The sequence below is a fragment of the Peromyscus maniculatus genome, chromosome 10, assembly GCF_049852395.1.
Source record: "Peromyscus maniculatus bairdii isolate BWxNUB_F1_BW_parent chromosome 10, HU_Pman_BW_mat_3.1, whole genome shotgun sequence".
NCBI lineage: Eukaryota > Metazoa > Chordata > Mammalia > Rodentia > Cricetidae > Peromyscus > Peromyscus maniculatus.
In genome coordinates, this window is record NC_134861.1 from 71,616,689 (window position 1) to 71,638,734 (window position 22,046).

General features: G+C 40.8%; 1 protein-coding gene across 1 annotated transcript in view; it reads right to left on the bottom strand.

The window, feature by feature from the left end:
- Positions 1–546: 546 nt before the first annotated feature.
- The window catches only part of Nmu (neuromedin U), a 28,623-nt gene continuing 7,123 nt past the window's right edge, over positions 547–22,046 (bottom strand). Inside the window, exons 3-8 of the mRNA XM_076546470.1 lie at positions 11,438–11,497; positions 9,436–9,465; positions 9,295–9,345; positions 7,507–7,575; positions 4,266–4,319; positions 547–2,727 (exon numbers count right to left, since the gene is read on the bottom strand). Of these exons, the coding sequence (XP_076402585.1) occupies positions 2,692–2,727; positions 4,266–4,319; positions 7,507–7,575; positions 9,295–9,345; positions 9,436–9,465; positions 11,438–11,497 (300 nt within the window). The 3' untranslated portion in view covers positions 547–2,691. The remainder of the gene's footprint in view (positions 2,728–4,265; positions 4,320–7,506; positions 7,576–9,294; positions 9,346–9,435; positions 9,466–11,437; positions 11,498–22,046) is intronic.

A 22,046-nucleotide genomic window follows, 5' to 3' on the forward strand; every position in this document is an offset into this window, starting at 1 on the left:
AAGGAGAAACAATTTCAGATAAACCAATTACTGCCAGTTGCCAGGGAAAGCCCTCTGATACATTTGTAGCAACCTGAAGTCTACTTTGTCATACATAACTCATAGCTTGCTTACTGGAACACTGAAAAAGTCATAACTCATGTAATTCCCATTGGTATTCTGAGATCCCTAGCACTCTATTATGTTGTTGCTTGTTGCTTCATTTATTGTTTTTGTTTTTGTTTTAGATAGAGCCTTGCTGCATAGCCCAGGCTAGCCCTGAGCTTGCCTGCATCCTGCCTCAGTATCCTAAATGCTACAATTACAGACATGTGCCATTGTGACAATTTACATTCAGATACTTGTAAGAGCTGATGACTTTATCACTGACATAATCTAAACTGGATAAATTAACATAGTTCGGCCAGTTCTCTCTGAGTGTCTTTAGTAACGCCTAAAAGCTATATGTGCCAACAGTACCAAGAGCGGCAGGACCCAAGGAGCATCGTTAGGTGCGGCTTTGCTGTGCACAAAGGATCACTGTAACACCATATGAATGATATTTTTAAGATGCTGGTTTATTTTCAACAAATTAAACATTTACAATGTCAACTATCATGGAGAATGTTACAATACAGGGATTTGCCACAGAGTAAATTTAGAAGGGATCATTTTTTAAAACAAAATGTGAATAGATCGCACTGTTTCGATGGAAAATTAGTCTACATCCTGCGAAAAGAAAAATGAGTTAGATTCACATATATGTGAGACTAGGAATACACACATATAATGCTTATCTAGGCATTTCTATGAATTTTTGTTTTAGTATATTAACATTGGCATTTGAGATATTTCCCAACTGTTCTTCAGCCTCTCTCTCTCTTTCCTACAACATTCTCTCCCTTCCTCATCTCGGCATGTGTATTTTACCATTTATCACTTAATCACTCTCCCATGGCACATTTATTCTACACATCTGTATGTCTCAATAGTTATAATATTTAATAATATGAAAGTAGTTTACCAAAGCGCATCAGTACCAATAAGAATTGTAAGTATTTCAAGTTTTCCCTACATCCACCTTAGACTGTGGCTCAGTTCATCTGTAACCTCACAGAGGAGGCCCTGACATTGCTGAATGCTGCTGTGACTTAATCCAAGCCTCAACTGGCCACATTCTGGCTCCGTACCAAGGCTCAGTAGGTCCTCCAATTCCTGCTAAGCTCCTTACAACTATTCAGAGGGTGAAAAAAAATCCCAAGTGCTGAGACTGGGAGTTTCAAAGAACTCACAGTTAAGGAAGCTCTGCTGAATGGCTTGGTGGCCACTGAGGTCTGGATGCGAGTTTCTATCTGATATCATGAGCAAATGTGACGCCATTGGCTATAATATTCCAAGACTGACCTTTTATATCTGATTTCTTATTTGAATGTTCTTGGACCACATGTGATGAGACTGGTCTGAATACAATAAGAGCTATCAAAGATGTTTTTTCCTGTTAGTGTACTCATATATCTGCCGTGACATCATCCACATTTTATACTTATTTTCTTACTGAATCTTATCAGAATAAAGCAAGAGATTAAATAATCAGATGACAAAATCAAGAGGGAAATGACTGTTGAATACTACTCTATTGGCAAATAAAATCCTGAGCAAAATAGACTATGTAGACCCTAACCTTGGGACGAGACCATGAAGCTATGTTTTCTCAACTTCAGAGAGAAATTCATACTAAACTCATCAAATTCCATTTCACTTTGGGAATGTGTGCAAAGTGTCCTTGGTGATTCTCACTTCTCTAGTTGTTTTGATGTCTGTCTTTTCATTTTTGTTTTTGTATATTTGTAGTTTTGTCTCTTTTCTAGAATAAGCTGGGTGAAATAACTTAATTTTTCAAAGACCTAGATTTTTTTGCTTTAAGAAATTTCTGCTTTGCTCTTTTTAAATTTTTTTTCAAAATTTGTGTGTGTGTGTGTGTGTGTGTGTGTGTGTGTGTGTGTGTGTGTGTGTGTAGTGTGGGGTGCCTATGGATGTCAGAAGAGAGTGTCAGATCCCTAGGAGCTAGAGTTAGTTATGGGCAATTGAGAGCTGCCCAGTGTGGGAGGTGGAACCAAATCCAGGTCCTCTGAATAGACAGCAAGCACTCTTAACTCTGATCCATGTCTCCAACGCCCCCACCACCTGCCACATTTTGAGATAGGGTCTCACGTAGCTCCATCTGTCCTGATGTAGCTTTGTGCGTGGTAGGCGACCATTTCATCAACTGAACTGCATCTCCAGACTTAACAAAGATTCTTTGAGTCTGAGTTATTTGGAAGACAGAAGTGCACGCCAGTGAATCCTGGCCCACTCTGGTGGACACTGACTGACAGAACGGGAATGAAATCCCTGACACATCATGACATGCACAATAAACTGTCGTGGGGGCATTATCTCCAAACATCTCTTTAGATGACTACTTTTGAGTCCTAGACCAAGGAATCCCAGGATCAAAGCAAATCTAGCCCTAAAATACCAGTACTTCCCATTCCTGAGGCCTGCATTGCCCCTACAACTGTAGTATTTATATACAATGTTAGTGTACCCATGGAATTGAACAACAGAAATATATTTGAGTATAGTTTGGTTTGTGAAACTTCCAAGTTGAGTTCAGTTGTGAAATACATACTGTTTCATATTTATTTATTTATTTATTGAATACATACCACTTTAAATGAAGCCTGTGGACCTCTTCCCATTGCGTGGCTGCAAAATAATAAATTAGAAAGAAATCGTTGTAACTAATGATGAGAGGCAATTGCCATCGAAAGAAGCCTAGTGCTATAAAGGAGTATCCTGAATGTACATCGAGGCCACCTGACAAGCTTTGGACCCCGCAGCTGCAGTTTCTGATTTACTAAGTGGAACTTGAAAATATGTGTTTCTACCAAGTTCTGAGACACAGCTAAAGCTGTCAGGGCCACGATAATTTAGAAACTACCCGTATAGGGAACCAACATTCAACGAATGTTGTGTTCTCAAATTTCATTTTGATACAAACCAAAGTTAACTTTCTGAAATTATCGTTGTTCCATTTTATAATTCCTGTGGTCAGTCTAGTCCTGTAATCCAGTCCAGTCAATTCTCCAATCTTTCCACAAAAATACCACCTTCGACTTCAGCATAAAGTTGAAAAATTTCAGCTAAATGTTTCATTAAATACATCCTATCTAATGTAGCATTCACACACAAAGTCATCTCCATGTCACCTCCAATCTCCAGCTAGGGTTTGTCTCAAATCTCATCTAAAAATGACTTACAAAGGATGTGGTAGGTTTTATAAAAATAGGACATCATTTAATATAAAGGACTTAAGTATTCTCTGCTTTTTGGTTTCTTTAAACAATCCCCCATGGATACTGAGAGGTGACTATACTTAGCTGTTTTTATCTATTTGTTATATCCGGCTGTAAAGACTAGGGTATAGAAGCTGAACTCTATCTTCTTTTAAAACATTTTATTTTACCGTAAATTATGTATATGTATGTGTCGGTGTATGTTTAGGCATGCAGGTGCCCACAGAGGTCAGGAGAGAGCTCCAGATACTCTGGAGCGGAAGTTACAGGTTATGAGCTTCCTGAAGTGAGTGCTGGGAACTGAACTCTGGTCCTCTGTAAGAGTAGCATGTGCTCTTAACCCATCTTTTTTATCTTTTCACTCCCACTATCCATATCTTCCCTAGCACCTATTAGAAGTCCAGTAAATAGTTGCTGAATACATCCATTAAATATTCAACCTTCTGGTTATGTGTTAAGAAACTGCATATTGCAGGAATATCCTGTCTAGAACAAACTTATACACAAATGTAAAATGATAAGCACAGTCACAAAGCTATCTCTACTTGTAGCTTTTATTATCATCGAACTTCTAATCTTAAGAATTTGTAAGCATAGTCACAACTCTTGCAACCTATTGGATCAAAACTTTAACAACTGATTCCTTAGACTTGTGAAGTAGCTCTAAAAATTGGTCTCCTTTGCACAAGATATCATGAAATTAAACTGTGAGGTAGAGGAGTGTCACTGGAGTATTGACAAACAAGATTAGTGAAAGGGAGATTGGAGATGCTGCAGTTTAAAACAATAGGGTAGTGGCAGAAGTGAAGTCAGAATGAGACACTGACTATCACATGTCTGTAAATTCCCTGCCAAACTTCGTTAAAATGAGTTCGTTCGGTGAACGTACATTGAAAATACTTGACCAATTTTCTTATATCAAGATCATCAAATACTCTATACACATACCCTGAATAAGAAGTATCCCCTACTTTGGCCAGCAAACGGACTCTGGAATTCTTCCTGGAAGAGATAAGGGTGACATCACACATTAAGCAACACTGAATCAAGTGCAAAGCCCTCTTAAGGGTGTCGTGAAGCTCAACTCAACCAAAGGCACAAACGGCTTGAGTACGTGTCATAGAGAACTCTTATGTTTACCCCTGAATCACTCCAGCAGTGGCCAGTATCCCCGGAGTGGTGTATTTAAACATGCTTTCTTTATAGGTTTCCTTTTTGGGAATTTTGTTAAGTGTATGTCTATTCTTCAGTAAGTAGAAAGAAAATGTCAGGAACAGTGTATTTAAAAGTCTCTTCTTGACATTTTGCTAGAATAAAACACTCTCTTTAACATAAATGTTAATGTGGTCACATATGAACAGGGGAAATACAAGCTGGAATTGCAGTTGAAGCAAGAATATAATATTCTACATGAAAACTGAGGGTCAACTTGGGCCAATGTATGTTTAGTCAATGCCTTGAAAGAGGTTGCCTTGATATTTTTGTATGTGCAGAATTATAATGAAAAAATGCAAAACAGGAACAGCTATGTAGTTATTACAGGCATATTACATAGTGTTACTTAGCATACCATTCTAAACTTCATGGAAAGAATATTTAACGTTTTATAGTTTCCATAGAATTGGCTTGTAGCTTCCTGTTTGCCTTAATAATTCATGGTGATCAATAAATTCATCAGCCAAACTGTTTTCAGTTTTCCTATAAGTAGGGTTATATTCTTTATCCTAAGAAATGCCTCTGATATCTATTTAAGTTCATAAATCCTTGATTTACAGAAAATATATCTCTAATTCTCAATATTTTTATTTAATTCTTATTTTTACTATATCCCTCAAATTACTTAAGATTGAAATATTGGTTTTTAAAGTGTGTTTAGGTACTTGTCTAAAAAGACTTTTTGTGTATAGTCAAGATTTTTAAAAGAACACCATGAAAATTAAATCTACTAATTAAATCTACTAATGTTACTTAAAACATTCAAACACAACACCAAAGCAAAGTTTTTCAGGGTGCAGTCATCAGAGATGGAGTCCTCAATAATTAAAAGAACTTGGAAAGGAAAGATAAAAAGGCATGAATCTAGCAAACAAAATTGGAAATGTTTGAATGCATTAAAATCCAATTTTTTTTCTTTTAGAGTTAAGATATTTCACTATAAAACTGTATTTTAAAATTAGATGGTGTTGGCCGGCATGGCCAACATTCTACTGTAGTTGTTTTTTTCATTTATCTCTTACATCTTTGCTCTTGGAGTTTCCTAAGGACCTTGTGGGAGAATGTTCAGGATTTATCTTCACTTGGCAGCATCTGCTCCCTCCGGTCTCAAGCTTTCAGATAGCTGTCTGCAACTACCATAGTTTTGCTCAAGCCAGAAAATGGGACCATGTGCTAAATTGGTCATAATAATGAAAATTACTCCATCTTTCCTTGTGTAAATAGTGAGACTGAAATAATGTAGTCAAAAACAATTATCACTGGTGAATATAGACATTGTAGGAAATAAAGTAAATTTTTTAAAGTGCACATTTATTTCTAGAAATCTTGATGGCCATTGACTTTCCTCTTCATTATGGGAATTCTGCCACTTGCGGGGTGGGTGGTGCTGGAATTGAACTTAGGGCCTCATGCATGCCAGGCTGGTTCTCTACCACTGAGCTATATTCCCAGCCTTGAAAATCCTACAAATTTAAGGTGCCATTAAATTCCCTCTTAGATTTCTCTTTAGAGTTAGCGACAGATAGCTGTATTCAACTGAAGCTAAAAATGTGAAGAATTTCAGGAGGAAATAATGACCATAAAAAATAAATTCCAGGACATTTACTCATCTAACTGTCTGCTTTTTTTAAAAAATGTGTTTTACAAAGAATTAAAAAATACAGCATCAAAGTTAAGAAAACACCAGACCTGAATTCAGCTTTTAAAAGTAATATATATAACGGCAGCCATACAATGATGAAGGAACCATCATTAAACCATAAAGGAAATATCACAATGAAAGAGTTCTTTGTTTATTTGTTTATTATTTGGCCTAGACTAAGGTCGGTCTAAGGGTTGGTCAAATACACTGCCGCCTCTCATACTAGACAGCTCATGGAAACTTATTCAACTAATGTGACTTTCCCTTCCATTGACTTGAGGTAGCAGAACCTGCAACAGCCCAGCCAGGTTCCCAATAAATCAAAGGTGGCAATGTTAAACCCAAAATGCAACGTCTCACTTTAAAATGCTACCCAGGAGTTCCAACACAAAAAGCATTAGGACTGTTCTTCACTGACCCTGAAAATTCAGTTTCTAGTTAACAATGTGTTAGCTCAGTTATATTTACTTACACACATTGGCGCTAGATTTAGGTTCTATTTTTGTTAGCCATGGGAAAAATAAAACATTGACATTTGTTTTATGATATGTATATTTATGATCCTTATCAATGTTTTAACACTTGGACAAAAAAAATTATGCCACCCTAGCTATTTGTCAGCAAGGATATAGGGGTAATAAATTGTGCTTGATTGGATTTCCAATTCCTCCCTAAAGATCAAACACCCAGCAGTTTCCTTTCTTAAACCAAGAAAACATTTTCTCAATGAGAGTGTCATGGAAGGGTATGTACACCCCAGTTTTCCTCAGTGCCCAGGGGTTGACTAGAAGGGGCCAGAACTTGGAGAGGGAGAAAGATTGCATGATGTGATTATGCAGGTTAACCAAGGATGTGATGATTCGGATGTGAAATGTCTCCCAAAGACCTTGTGCTTGGTCAGCAGCCTCTGGTCCTATTGGATCTTTCCAAGGTGAAACTTAGCAGGAAATTATGTCACTGAGTGCATTCACTTGAAGAGAATGAGGTCGCTAGCCTCTTCCTCCCTCCCCCCACTTCCTAGTCACCGTAGAGTGAGAGGCTTTGTTCACCTCAACACTCCTCACCATGATTCTCCACCTAGCACAGATGCAAAGCCATGGGGCTTGTCAAGTTGACCCGAGATGGAAAGCTCTGGAAACGCTGAGCCCAAATACTCTTTAAAAGTCATTTTCTCTCCGACACACTGTCATTGTGACAGAAAGCCACCACTGAGGATGAATGTGAGGGTCGCCCTGAAGAAGGGTGTCTTACAAAGGGCCCCAGCTGCAGTTAGCAGAAGGGCCTGCCCCCAGAGTGGCAAAGCCAGCATGCAGTTTGGGTTGCATACGTCACCTTGAATCTCTTCATTCTTCTCTCATGCAGTTGAGGGACGAGCTGCAGCAACGGATGCACAATGGACGACTGAGGACATGAACACACACGATGAGCACCAGGGCTCTTCAGCATCGGGCAGTCAGAGGGGTTCCCGTCTGTCTGTCTGTCTGTCTGCTTTTTACCCACTATTCTCAACCCAGACCAAAGGACCCCAAAAAGGAAATTAAAGATGTTGTGTAAGACAGCCCATTGTGAGCCCTTTAAAGAACTGCTGTAAAACCAAGGGGTGGGACAGAATTTGCTAGTCCCTAAATCAAGAGGTGGGCCAGACTGCCAGTCTCCACTAAGCTGATTGTCATTATTTAAAGAAGCATCTTGCTGAGGGCCTCAGATCTGTTACAACTGCAACAGGTGCGTCCCCAGGCTGCCTCTCTGGGAGGCGAAAAGCCATCTGTCATCTTCTACACTTACTCAAAATAATTTGGTCCAGAAGGCAACTTGCAAGTATCAGTTTTCCCTTACAACCATGGTTACCTGGACGCTTCTAGCATACACCCGGAAATCTCCTTCATAAGTTAAATATTTAAAATGGGACAAGAGCAAGACAAAAGGGACACGAAGATGACAATGTGCTGTTGGTAGCGGGAAAGGTGACATACTTTCTAAAAATGAGAAGATGTCGCGTGGAAGAAAATGAAGGCACATCTGAGACACACGGCCACCTGATACAGCTGCACCCTCTTAAGGTCTGGGTGGAATTGGGCCTCCTCACTAGCATTGAATTCATTTAACAAATGGATGACTTTCAACCCTAGATAATGATTATCCGTTCATGAATGCAACCTGTGTTTGATGTGTAGCTAATTTAACTTACAACTTAATCTATTTGCATGTAAGGTTATTCCGTGTGGTACAAATTTAAGATAGAGCTTAAGTTCACATTTACCTTTTCCACCACATGTTTAAAATACACTGTCCTTTTCATCCCCTAAACTGTGCATGGTAATGGATCCCAAGCTTAAGAAGAACATTATAGTCAAATCATTTCTATATTTATTTATTTTTCCAGTGCAGAAGATCAAACCCAGGGCCTTGTTTCATATGCAAGGACTCTGCTACTATGTGGCAGGCCTAGCCAGTTTGGGTTTCTTAAATCCATGCAAAACTGAAACTAAAATGAAATCACAAAAGCAAACAAACCCAAAGCTACACGAGTTGGATGTGAATTGAATCTAGGTTCCCCATCTCTGGTTACTCAGAGATAAACTCTCACAATGAACATCTACCTAATGATAATGAGTAAGAATAGATGAGACTTCCATTAGCCATCAATACTTGTCTTTTGAAAGAATTGTCTTTTAAAATGCCTTTGGATGACACTACTTTTCTCTTGCGTTAATATCACCCCAAACAATTTGCTTTACTAATTTGTTTGTTCTTAGACTTTTTTTACTTGGCCATTGAATACAAATTGATGAAGGAGGGGTTTCTTTCTTAAATGTTTTTTACTTACTACCATATTTCTAGCATTTAGAGTTGCGTCTGACACATGATTGTGAATGAGTGACTATAAGGCACATGTAGTCATTGACATGAAAAGCATATAGTAAATATTGATTTCCATTCATTCAGTCACATATAAACTCGTTTTTTTCCCTTTATGGTAATGAAGAATGAAACATTGAGCTATATCATCAGACCCATGCATAACTTTTTGAGTAAAAAATATGAGTTTTGGTCTCATGCTTTTCTAGATAATTTTTTTTAAGTCAGTTTCCTCTTAAACACATACTAGTGACTACTTACCACAATATTTGAGTTTCCTGACTTCTCTGTCTTTGAATAATGAAATAAGAACTGTTAAAACAGAAAGCAGAGTCACATATAAAAGAGCTGAGGCTTCCTCTACTCTTCATAGGGTATATGTATTTAGGAAAGTCACCTTACCCTCTTAGTATTATCTTTTTCATTTTCTTCCTAGTGAAGAGATATATTTCATTATAACATACATTATAACACTTTATGTTACATACTTTGAAATTATGAATTATGTGAACATTTTAAAATATGCTGTACTTCAAACATAGGACTAAAATTGATTAAGCATCTTTTGCTCCAAAAATAAATGGAAAATTGATTTAATATATTTATAAAAAAGAAGACAGTGATCTTTTCTACAAAATTACTTGTAAGAGTAAAAAATTGGAAGCATGCTCAATGTTTAGCAGTGGTTGGATGGGAAATTATAATATAATCACATAATGGAGTATGCAGAGAAAGTGGATAAATAGACATCAAGATACTTGTCGTCAAATTGCTGTCACTAAATTGTGGTGATATTTTATTTGTGCTCTAATAAATAAAGCTTGCATGGAGATCAGAGGAAAAAGCCAGTCACTATATTAAACAGAGGCCAGGCCATGGTAGCACACGTCTTTAATTCTAGAATTCAGAAGGCAGAGATTCATCCAGATCTCTGTGAGTTCAAGGCCACACTGATAACAGAGCCAGGCGTGGTGGCACACGCCTTTAATCCCAGTGCTAGTTAACCATAGAGGTCTGGAGGTCTGTATAGACAGACAGGAAGGGACAGAGCTGGGCAGAAAGAGGAAGTGATGTAGTTGGACAGAGAGAGCAAATCAGATAGCAGAACAGCAAGGCATATAGGTGTGGGTAGACAGGAAGTGGCTATCTTTTTGGCTGAGGATTTCCTGGTGGTAAGAATGTGGCTGGCTTCTTTCTGCTTCTCTGATCTCTCAGTTTTCACCCCAATATCTGGCTCTGGGTTTTTAATTAATAAGACCTTTTAAGATTCGTGTTACACTAAATAGAACCACGAGTTATTTTTTTTCTGCCGTAAACTTGACTCTATTCCTTCATCTCTAAGATGTCTGTTTTAAGAGTCATATCATCTTTTTTGTCTCATTTGCTCTTAGCATCAAAGAAAGATGATGGATAGATGTTACTGTTGTTTCCTTTATCTTAATTAGAAAAACATTACATTTTATTACACTTTTGGAGGGGAACATCACCACTTTTTAAACATCTTTCTAGAATAGATTAACTTGCTGATGACTATGAAGTTTCAGAAACCATCAATGCCTTCAAACTATCAAAGTCTCTTTCCTTGAGTCACATTGTTCATGGAAGATTTGGAGGCTGGAGTGGATGGACCATCAGCCACAGGGTAGGTTTGAGATGCTGATGAAATATGTCATTTGGAACGCAAGGCTTTCACCTTGAAGAAGGGAGTTTTAAAATTCCTTCAACCTGAAACACAGCCTAGAACCTGAGGGTTAGTGGTACAGCGTTTCTCAGGCTTCCAGCTGTCTTCACAAAAACACCTTCCCAGGAAAATCAACTAATTCAAACCAGAAACCAGGACACAGAAGCAAACAGAATTTTCAAACCGACATTGACAATGCGCCTGTCTGGTTTGCTCTTCCTTGTGTTGGCTTGTTTGTTTGTTTTTCCCAATGCTGGTGTGAAAGCTGAGGCTTCACACGTGCCAGCCAAATGTTCTCCCAGCCATGGCTTCCCGTTCCGAATGCCCTGCACTATAACAACATTTAGCAACTTAGCTTCCTTCTTGTCTCCCAATTGTGCAAGTGGGTGAGAAAGATAAAGACGGTATGATCATAAATTTCTTCCATCAGACCACGTTTTGTGCTTGAAGGAGACATGTGGTTTCCTAATCAGTTGATTATGAACTTTACCAATGTTATCCTAAAACATCAGGTATCAGGGAAACTGAAGCATTTGTTTCTTATCCCAAGTCAATGTGTCTTCCAGCTCCCCTTGACATGCTTCCTAAATGGGGCATATTTTCTTGGAGGAGGAGGAGGAGGAGGAGGAAGAGGAGGGAGGGAATTTCAGGATGTTTGTTTGTTTGATTGATTGATTGATTGATTGATTGATTGTTTGCTTGCCTACAGGACTTCAGTCTTACCTGAGGCTTTTGGAGGCTCTCCATCACCGCTCGGCAAAGCTCCCTCAGTGTGGGGGATGCCTAAGAGAAACAAGAAGACACATGGGCTGTGCTTCACTTAGCACCACATCTGCTCCAAGGGTGAAACTGAGGATGTTGGAAGCACAAGGATATCCCACCTACGCTGCGAAGAGGTATCGCTGTGGTCCACTGAAACGCGGTAGGGCTCTCTTGATTTCTCTCGTAATAACCTTTTTCCCTGCTAAAACTCCTAGGGCCAGGGCGATGGCTCATCAGGGAAGAGAGTTTGCTGGGATAGCAAAAGGACTTGAGTTCAAATCCCTAGCACCTACATAAAAGTCTTGCGTAGCTGAGTGCGTCTGTAACCCCAGCATTGGGCATGGAGACGGGTAGATCTTGGGAGTTTGCTGTCTAGACACAGTGACAAAGGTTCTATGAGACCTTCATCTCAAAAAACAAGGTGGAAGAGAGATAGTGGAAGATGCATGGTGTCTGCTTTTGGCCTCTGCTTGGGTGTACTTGGGTATGCATTCCCATGTACACACACACACACACACACACACACACACACACACACACACACACACACACACATATGCGCCCGCAGGCGCGCGCGCGCACTCACAAAGAAATAAACAAAAACATCCTTCTTTCCCTGCAGCTGCTCTGCACTGATGGAGCCTTTCACTGTGGTCCAGTTACACAGTTCTCAACACTTTGCCGAGGCATCACGGAACTCTATGACTAAGATAACCTGGGCAGTGCCAACTGGGGATTAGTCTCCCCAGCTTGTAGCGAGGTGCATGTGCATGCCAAAGCTGTGAGCCTCGCTGAACATTACTCATTACTGGCTAATTTGAAAATCCTGCAATTGCTCGCACACAATGGGAACCGAAGGACAAGAAGCCGTGCGTGGTGCGCCTAAGCTGAGTACCACCCTTTCCAGGTTGCTGACTGCACACCCCGGGATCAGGTTTGTCAAAGCATCAGGGCACAGAATTAGGGCAGGGATCCTGTGGTTGGCAGCCAGCGGGGCGTGGTAAGGAGTGGCACAAATGGACAAGCAGGGGCAAACCCTGCTTTGCACAGGACCTGGCATAGTTGTCCTGTGAACCACTGATTCCTTAATAGGTTCCTTTCTGGAAGTCAGGGCCATGTAACAGTGGCTAACGTGTAGCCTGCGAAGATAAACAGACTGAAAACAGACCACGGTGCGGATCCCATGTCTACGCCACACCGTGTTACTGCAGGCTGGTTACTTAATCCCTCTAAACTTCAGTTTCTTCAGCCAGAAATCAAGGGTGAGGTCACTGCAGGAAGTTCCTGGAAGGATTAAAGGCAGGAAAAGCTCTTTGGTTTAATTTACTGCTGCAGGTACGCTCAACTTAGAAACTGAGAGAAAAGAACCCTGAACGCTGTTGTATTCTCTCACCCAGTGCACCTAACGTGGCTGCCTGTGGTTAGAAACACAGTTGGAGTCACTATACAATGCTCTTCACATCCTTCCTACCTCCAGAGGTCTATTTTTATCTTCCTTCTGTCTGTTGGCTTCCCAGACAAATCGTTGGTATATATATGAATACTACAAAATGGACCGTGTGTATGCATGGGGTTTCAATGCATCACAAAATACTCCCCTGTACATAATCTGCATTCTGTTCTTAAAACACATAGACAAGGCACATAGGACAGGGAATGATACTCTTTTTATAGAGGAAGTGAGGCCCTACAAGATTGTCACTTGTCCAGTACCTTATGAAACTGTAGTTGACTGTGTAGACTGGGAGCCGATATACCTTGGTGGCCTCAGCAATGCCTGCTGATCCTATCGTTGGGAGTTGACTATTTTTCAGCTGTTTTCTGATGCTGGGGATGTCACATAAATACTCACTGGGTTGGTGCTCTACCACCGAGGCCCAGTCCCCAACTATTGGGAGCTGAAAGACGGAAGTTCACAGTGTGATACGTCCTTCCTTACATGTTCCCTTCAGGGCACACCATGAAAATCTGGTAATAAAATCCCTACAGTTCTTTTTTTCAAGTAGCCTAAATAGAAATGCAGTAAAATCCAAAGTAACAAAAATGAAATACTTAGCTACGTCCCATGTCAAAGAGCATTTCAACTGATGAAGACTCTACACACGTAGGCTGCCTCTCCTTAGGAAACCGTGTCTAGGCTGGGTGAGATTTGCCAATAACACTGACCTTTAACTGGAAACATTTCAAAGTAAGTGCGTTTTCTCTAGCTCTTCTTTGTAAGAAGTCATTGTTCTCAACAATTCTTTAAGGACTTTTGTACATGGAATAGGTAAGATTTTATCTTGTATTTATGGGCCTTAGAGATTTTTTTATTTGGAGAAATATCTTGAAGCACTGTTCAGATAATCACCAAGTTAATAAAATATTAGTTAATGTGAAAATTGATATTTAAAGTATCGAAATGTATTGAAATTAGTATATACACTATAAATGTAAGTGACAAAAAGCACATTTGTCAGACTCTTCTTAATGGGAGGCCTGCCCCTTTCTGAATGGAGACAGAGGAGGAGTGGATGGGGGAAGGGGAGGGAGGAGGTGGGGGAGAGAGGGGAAACTGTGGTCGGGATGTAAAATAAATGAAAAAAACTGAATTAATTTTTAAAAAGGTGTGCAGAAATGAAGTCCAATAAAGAGTTAGTTTGTGGAGCTGGGGCAATGACCCAGTGCTTAAAGTGACTGCTGCCAAAGTGTGAGGCCTAAGTTTGGATCCTCAGAACCCTTATAAAGGCAGAGTTGATGCGTTAGCCCCATCCCAGCCTCAGAAGATGGAGACAGGGGATCCCTAGAGCAAGCTGGCTAGCAAGACTGGCCATGTAGACAAGATCTGGGTTTGATTGACAGGCCCTACTCCAGTGAATGAGGTGGGAGAGGAACGGAAGATGATTCCTGATGTTACTCTGGAGCCTTCACACGCATAGCACACATGTACAAGTGTTCACTCCCCCGTCACACATCCATCCCATGTCATTCACCTGACAGCGCTTCTTATGGTTCGAATTTGTCTCCCAGAGACTCACATGTCTGAACACTGGGTCCTTAGTTAGTGACACTTCAGGGGAGTCTGTGGAGCCTTTGGGAGGTGAATTTTTTGTTGGAGGAAGTGGGTCACTGAAGATGGGCCTTGAGACTCTACAGCCTGGAACCATTTCCTGTCGCTGCCTGCTTCCTGGGTGCTGATGCAATGTGAGCAGCCAGCCTGCTGCTCTTGCCTCCACGTGTCCCCTGCCGGGATGGACTGTATCTCCCCGAACTGTGAGCCAGGACACACCTTTCCACCCTTCACTTGCTTTTGCTGGGATGGTTTTCACAGCAGCGAGAAAGTAACTGAGGCAAAGGTTGGAGTTGGAAGTAAAAATCTGAAATATTGCTCAGAAGATCTTGCTTCCCTCCCCTGCCTAGCCCCATGCAAATGCCTCCGACTTCTGGCAGGGAAATCTCTGCAGCTAGGGAATGGCATTGCATCCACTCCTGCCAGGATCACCAGATGGAGAACCATAGGAATAGTCACTTAGTCTTGGCCAGAGGATGTGGATGAGGCACATTCATTTCTATCAAGGATTCTGGAGGTACAGAATAGAAGAATAAAGTCAGGAAGGTGAACTCTGGGTCCCTGCACTCAGTCCTGCAGGTGGAAGTAGCAGCATCCAGTAAAACTGGGGCAAGGATAACACACATACATGCTCCTCACGTCTCCATGTGGAGGAGGTAGGCTAGCACTCCCCTCATCCCTCCTCCTATGGGAAAAGAGGTGAGCTGCCTCCTGGGCAGCCTGGAAGCAGGAAAGCGGGCCTGCACACCTCAGCCTTTTGTCTTCTCTTCAGCTGTACTCATATGGGATCTGCCTCAGCTCTAGTGGGAGACTCAGTGCCACTGCCTAAGCCCTTCCAGAAAGCTTGATCTAGAACAATATCCAAATTAGCTTTTTGATAAGTGTTCCAATAGGTTCCAAACTCATTTAAGAGCAAGATGTTAGCTCTCTAGATAGAGCAGTAGGTATAGCATTTTTAAACACAATTTGATTTTGAAATTAGCATTTGATAGCTCACAATTTCCATAATAAATTTGTTTTACTTGAAAATAAAAGGTTAGCCTTTTAAAACAGAAGCCCACAGTACTGGTAATACCTGAAGATAATACAGTAATATCTAATATGTGACAAGTCTTAGTGAGTTCAAAGGGGGAAATGGAGATTTTTTTTTTAAGCAGTAGGACATGCCTCCATTACTACAAAACACCTTCATATGAAATTACCTGGGGCTGGGGATCAGTAGACAGAAAGGATGAACAAGCTTCATGCACCTGTAGAAAACAAAGACATCAGTTACATCCTAGACACAGAAAAGAGTCCCAAACCAAAAGCAGACTTGACAGTGTCATCATGGCAACCAAAGAGCCACACAGCCTTGAACCCTAAGTTCAGAGAAAAGGCAACTCCAAAGCCTTATTAGAAAGTCCTGCATGCTGAGCGTGACAGTATATGCCCATGATCCCATCTCTGAGGTAGGAGGATTGCTATGAGTTAGATGCCAGATTGGACTGCATAGTACATTGAAGGTTGGAATGCATGGTAAAACCCTATAGAAAGGAAAGAAAGAGAAGGAGGAAAGAAGAGAGAAGGGGGAGTGTGAAAGAACAAAGGAAGAGAAAGGAAGTCCTGGAATTGGGAGTTGTCCAAGAGTCACTCCCAGCCATTGGAATATATGCCCCCAATAACAGCCGATAAAGACCATCGGAGTGTGTGGAGATTCCTCAAACACTGATGTAAAGGTCAGAGTTCTGAAATCATTCAGCCTGAGCAACCTGAGAACATGACCAAAAAAATTAGCCTCAAAATGGAGTGCCATTGGTAGCTGTACAATTCTGCACTGGACATGACTCTAATGTCATCTCACTTCGCCTCCTAACTGAATGACACATAGCATATAGGAAAACTCTTAGGACAGCATAAGCCAGAGCTCCATCTCCCAATGAACGCTTACTAAACTATGGCTGGTAACTTCTGTTCTCAGTCTTCATCTTAAAGAGAAAATGTCAGAGGTTTTACATTGTCGTACACAAGCTGCCTGTGCCTATAATCCCAGCACTGGGAGGCTGAGGCATGAGGATCCCAAGTTCTAGACCAGCTTGGACTACCTAGTGAGACTGTCATAAACAAGCAGAATAAAACACAAGCAGAGATTTGTAGTAGTCATAAAACCCTGTGCTGGCAAGTGAAGCCCTAAGCTGTGTGTCTGCAGGGTTTATGGCATGCGTGTCGCTGGTGGCCTTTCAAAACAGGACCAGAAAGGAAACAATAGCACTGATGCTTGCTTGGGTGTCTGGGGTGGTTTCAGTTAAATCTTCTTTATGGCATAGCATCACAGAACCCCTTCCCGTGTCGGAATTCTTTATTGGTCTACTTAATTGAGATTGTCTTCTCACACCAGACTAAGAGGGGTTGTTATGTCCCGCAATTGTAGCTTCTTAAGCGCCTTGTTGACAACATCTTGAAATATATGATTCTTGAGCTTAGAGAAAAGAAAGGGGATAAGCTAGTGTAGAAAAGCATGGTCTCACCTCTGTCACATCCAGCTCACAGAACACATCGTCTCTGCATATCAAAGGTAGGTGAGGAATATTTAGAAATTGTGCTGTGTACCAGCTCCCACTTACACACACACACACACACACACACACACACACACACACACACACACACAGTAAGAGAGAAAGAGAGGGAGAGAGAGAGAGAGAGAGAGAGAGAGAGAGAGAGAGAGAGAGAGAGAGAGACTTTTTGATTCAAGAGTTATATTGTATTTAACTTGACCAGAACCAGTGTTAAATAAAAGTTCTTGAATCGAGTTGAATTTTTGAAAAATAAAAAAAATGTGAAACAAGAAGTCAACCGAAGGGTAAGCTGAAAAGACGCTGCCCTCTGCAGCTGTGAGCGCTGCCTGGTGCACAATGCCATCTTCTCCAAACACACGGTCTGTGCGTTGGTAGGCTGGGAGGGGATGGCTTCTCCTGAAGCGCGCCTGGTGCAGAGAGGCTGGTCGCCATGGCACACCCACGGGAACTGCTGGGTAACACTGGTACAGCAATGGTATGCTGCGACACTTGGCTAGTATGTTAACGACTTTAACCATCCTTTCCTATAAAAGGAGGACAGTGTTTTCACAGTAACTCTCCTCCCTACACACCAAGCTGCCCCCATATCAGTGAAGCGGCCTGCGCACAAGAACAGGGAGCCTCGAACCTGCTAACTGATCCGTGCATCAAGCTGCTTAAAGAAAAACATCAGAAACTTCACAAGCCGAATTAACCCAATTAGGAGATCATGGTAAAGCTTCTGGTTTTTTGTTCTCATTCACTGGAGAGGGGACAGCAGCTCCATTCTCTCCCTCACCATGTGGGTAAGCATTGGCCAGCTTTCAGCTTTTGAGATCTCTGCATGGTCTGTTGGCGAATTTGTTTGAAATGGACAGACCTCAGAACATGGCTGGAAAAGCACATGCTTCCAGTGTCTGGGCCACTCAAATGTAAAAACCTCCAGCAGAAAAAAAAAAAACTGCCTTTTGTGTTGCTAACAGGTCACCTTCTGTGCACTGTTGTTGGGGTTTTGTTTTGTTTGGGGGGAGCTATACAGGGTCTTAGTGTGTAGCCCAGAAAGGCTTTGAAATTGCCTCCTGAATACTGGTACTACACTTATATGCTACCACACTTAGCTAGCATATTAATTTCCTTAAATATCTTTTCCTATAAAGGAAGGACAATGTTTTCATAGCAACCCTTCTTCCTAGCATTATGATCCAAAATATTTTCCAAAGCTATTCAAGGAAAGGGATCATTGCAAGCTAAAATATATTTTATATATTGTACATTAGTGTGAATTATTTCAATTATTCTCCTTGCTTTATGTTTTTCCCATGTTCTTTGGTGATCCTGTGAAGTAGAGACCCTTCGTATAGACTCCATGAATATTTGTACTTTTTAAAGAACGTTCGGTGCCTGATACTTATCATTTGGTTTTTTCCCTTACGTGCTTTGTTGGGGGCTGGCCTAGGCACAGAAAGTTCTCAGCTTGAAGTACAGCATCATCATTAGCCTTGTTTGTAATATCTTCATTTATTATCCTCACTCCATCCTCTCATAGACAACCCTTCCAATGTATTTGATATGCACCTTTCTTCTGTAAGTATTCTTGTAAAATCTGTTTTGTCTGCATACATGGTACTTCCTTAACACTTTTCACTTATTTTCCACTTAACTAGCCATGCTGGAAAGTGTACATCTAACATGTGGCTTCTACCCATTGCATAGCCCTCTAGACTGTGCATGATAGCATATTGCCTATCCGCTTCCCAGGGATGGTCAGACAGCTGGGTTCCATTTAATTCTTTCCACTGCAAACAGAGCTGCAGCCAGGTTGTTTAGCTCTCTTCCTGTGAAAAGCTTCCTGGGGACTCGCTTCCCAGGGGAGGAAATGCTGGAGCATTTGAAATTCTATTAGAGAAGTTTTCCCTGATCCTCACTCACCTGGGTACATCTCTCCTGTTCCTCTATGATTTATCTTTTATGTTTGGCTCTTTAATTCCCCTCATATCATCTTTGTACAGAGTATCGGTTTTAGGTCCCTCGATACAGTGAGTCGGTTTCAACCTGTTCTTTTCTTTCTTGGACTTGCAGTGCTGTTTATGTGTGTGTGTCCATTCTGCCTTTGGGCTGACTTCTTCCAGAAACAGTCTTTTTAGAAAATGGTGTAGCTAGGGATATAACTCAGGAGTAGAGCACTTGTCTAACATGACTAATTCCCTGGGTTGAATCCCCAAATGCTGCAATAAACAAATAAGCAAATAGAAATGGAAGAAAGGAAAACAGAAGAGGCTATAATGCAGGTGTGTCTTTTTAGGAGTGAGCCACAAAAGATCAGTGAAAGAGTGAAGAAGAGAAACTGGGATGAGAAGGAATTTACTAAGGGATTGTCACCATGGCCGACTGGGGTTCTGTCTGTCTAGGGGTGTCTGGAAGAGAGTGTAGAATAGGCTGCCATCAGCCACGCTAAGGGAGTTAAGGGAGCAAAAATAATTCCCTACCACCTCCCTTCCTGCACCATTTGAGTGCTACCCTGCATGGTGGTGGTGGGAGGCGACTCTGGTTTTGCCAACACCTGCAGGCCAGGCAGAGCAAGCAGAGGCACAGAGGCTTGCGATAATAAGTTAACTGGCGTACCTGGGACAGCAACTGTTAAAAGGTTGGACTCTGCAAGCGCTAGCTTTGATTCCATTACTTCATGCTTTTATTTCTGGGTCCTTATCTGACTTTTCCAAGCTGGAGTTTTATAGTAGTTTTCGTAAGAAGGAACAGATAGTTCTCGCCCCTAAGCTCCCTGTGTTTAAAATGTCCTCAGGATTTGTAGACATTTAGTTTCTCGTGTCAATGTTAGGTTAAATTTAGATGTTCCTTTAAAAAAGTAAGTGGGATTATTCTAAATAAAACCACACTGATAGTATGGGATTTGCTTTTATTAATTGGAGGAAGACTGGGTGTTTTTATCATAGTGAATGAATTCTACCAAGTCCTCTGGCCAAAGCACTTGTCACAGAGGGTTTAAGCTGCATCCCCAACACTCACATAAAAAGCCACCATGCTTGAAATCAGAATTGGGGAAGCAGAGACAGAAGGTACCGTGGGGCTCACCGATCAGCCAGTCCAGCCTAACCTGTGAACTCCAGATCTCAGTGATTAACAAATCTCTTAGCAAGACAGAAAAAGAAAAGTGCCTTAGCTAGGTAAATGGCAGACTTGTGAATGCTGGAGAAAGGATTTCTTTTATAGAGAAACGTGTGAAAGGTTGACTGTGCAAGAAAACATGGGCTTTGGCCAATAACACAAGAAAGGAATTCTTAGTTCAGGGCATTTTCAAAACTGATCATTTCATACCGGCATGTATAATGTGGTTCTGATCAAAGCCACTGCATTCGCTCCCCTCCCCCCACCTCCCCACCACTTTTCCCTCCCAACCTCATGTGCTTTGTTTGTTTGTTTGTTTTTGTTTTTTTTGAGACAGAGTTTCTCTGGTGGCCTTGGCTGTCCTGGAACTCCTTCTGTAGACCAGGTTGGCCTCAAACTCACAGAGATCCGCCTGCCTCTGCCTCCCGAATGCCTGGCTTCATGTGCTCTGATTTCACTCAGTGCTGCAGAGATGTGCTTGGGCATAGGACCATCTTCTGGAGCACAGGTAGCCTTGCATGCAGCTTATACTTTCAGGCTTTTATAATGAAATGAAATGTTCTCTGAAGTCTTAGCTATAGCTTGCAATTTTTGATTTGTAGTCTTTTTGTTGTTCAATTCTAATTCTAATTTCCTTTTCATTCTAGAGTCATTCACCAAAAATACTACTTATTTGAGGTGTTTAAGTCATGGATTTGTTATCATTTTCTTACTGTATTGCATTATGTTTGGAAAAAATGTGCTAGATCCTTTCTAATTTATGGAACCTTCCTTTCTAACCTAATTCATTCTGGTTTCTTTTTTTTTTTTTCTTTTCTTTTTTTTTTTTAGTGCTCAAGTTTCCCCATGATTTTCTACCAGTTGTTAGTCTGGTGGAATCTGAGGCTGAATTGTTGGTATGTGCTAATGATGATGGCCACATCTTCTTGTCCATCTTATGTAAGCATATAAATGCCTGCCTCTCCATTTTGATAGCTTGTTTATTTGATTTTATTTAATCAGCCATTAAGACTACTAAATCAGTTTTCTTTTAGTTCATATTTGCTTTGTACATCATTCCCATCCTTCCATACTTAAATTCCTCCCCATATTATGTGTGACTCTTGTGTGTGGGAATGATGGAATGGGTATAGTAGGTACTCACCCTAGGATTTGCACATGCCAGGTAAGCATTCAACCACTGAGATGGATCTTCAGCCATTAAGTGTGACTCTTTTTTTTTTTAAAGATTTATTTACTTATGTATTTGAGTACTTTATTTGCATGTGTGCCTGCATGACAGAACAGGGCATCAGATCCTATTATAGATGGTTGTGAGCCACCTTGTAGTTGCTGGGAATTGAACTCAGGACCTCTGGAAGAGTAGCCAGTGCTCTTAACCACTGAGCAATCTCTCTAGCCCCCAAGGTGTGATTCTTAATAAATAACTATTCCTAGATCTTCAACAAATAGAACACAGATCCAATCTGAGAATTCATGTCTGTAAGTGGTATATTTTAGCATGTTTACATTTATTAAATTTACTCTATTTTTAAAGCTTGTTTCTGCCTTCTAAGTTTTATCATTTGCTGTATTATTTCCTTTTATCTTTCCTTCTCTCTTTTTAAGCATTTCCTGAGATAGTATCTTGAGATTCATGTATCTACATATATGTATTAATCTATAGATCAGGCTGGCCTTAAACTTATGTACATCAGTTTAGTTTCACACTTACAGGAATCCTCCTGCCTCAGCCTCCCAAGTGCTAGAATTATAGATGTGTTTTACCGTATCTGGCCCTTTTATTGTAATAAAACACTTTTAATTATTATGATGTCACAATGTTGGTAAAATCACAGTTGTTCCCAAAGTTCAATCACAC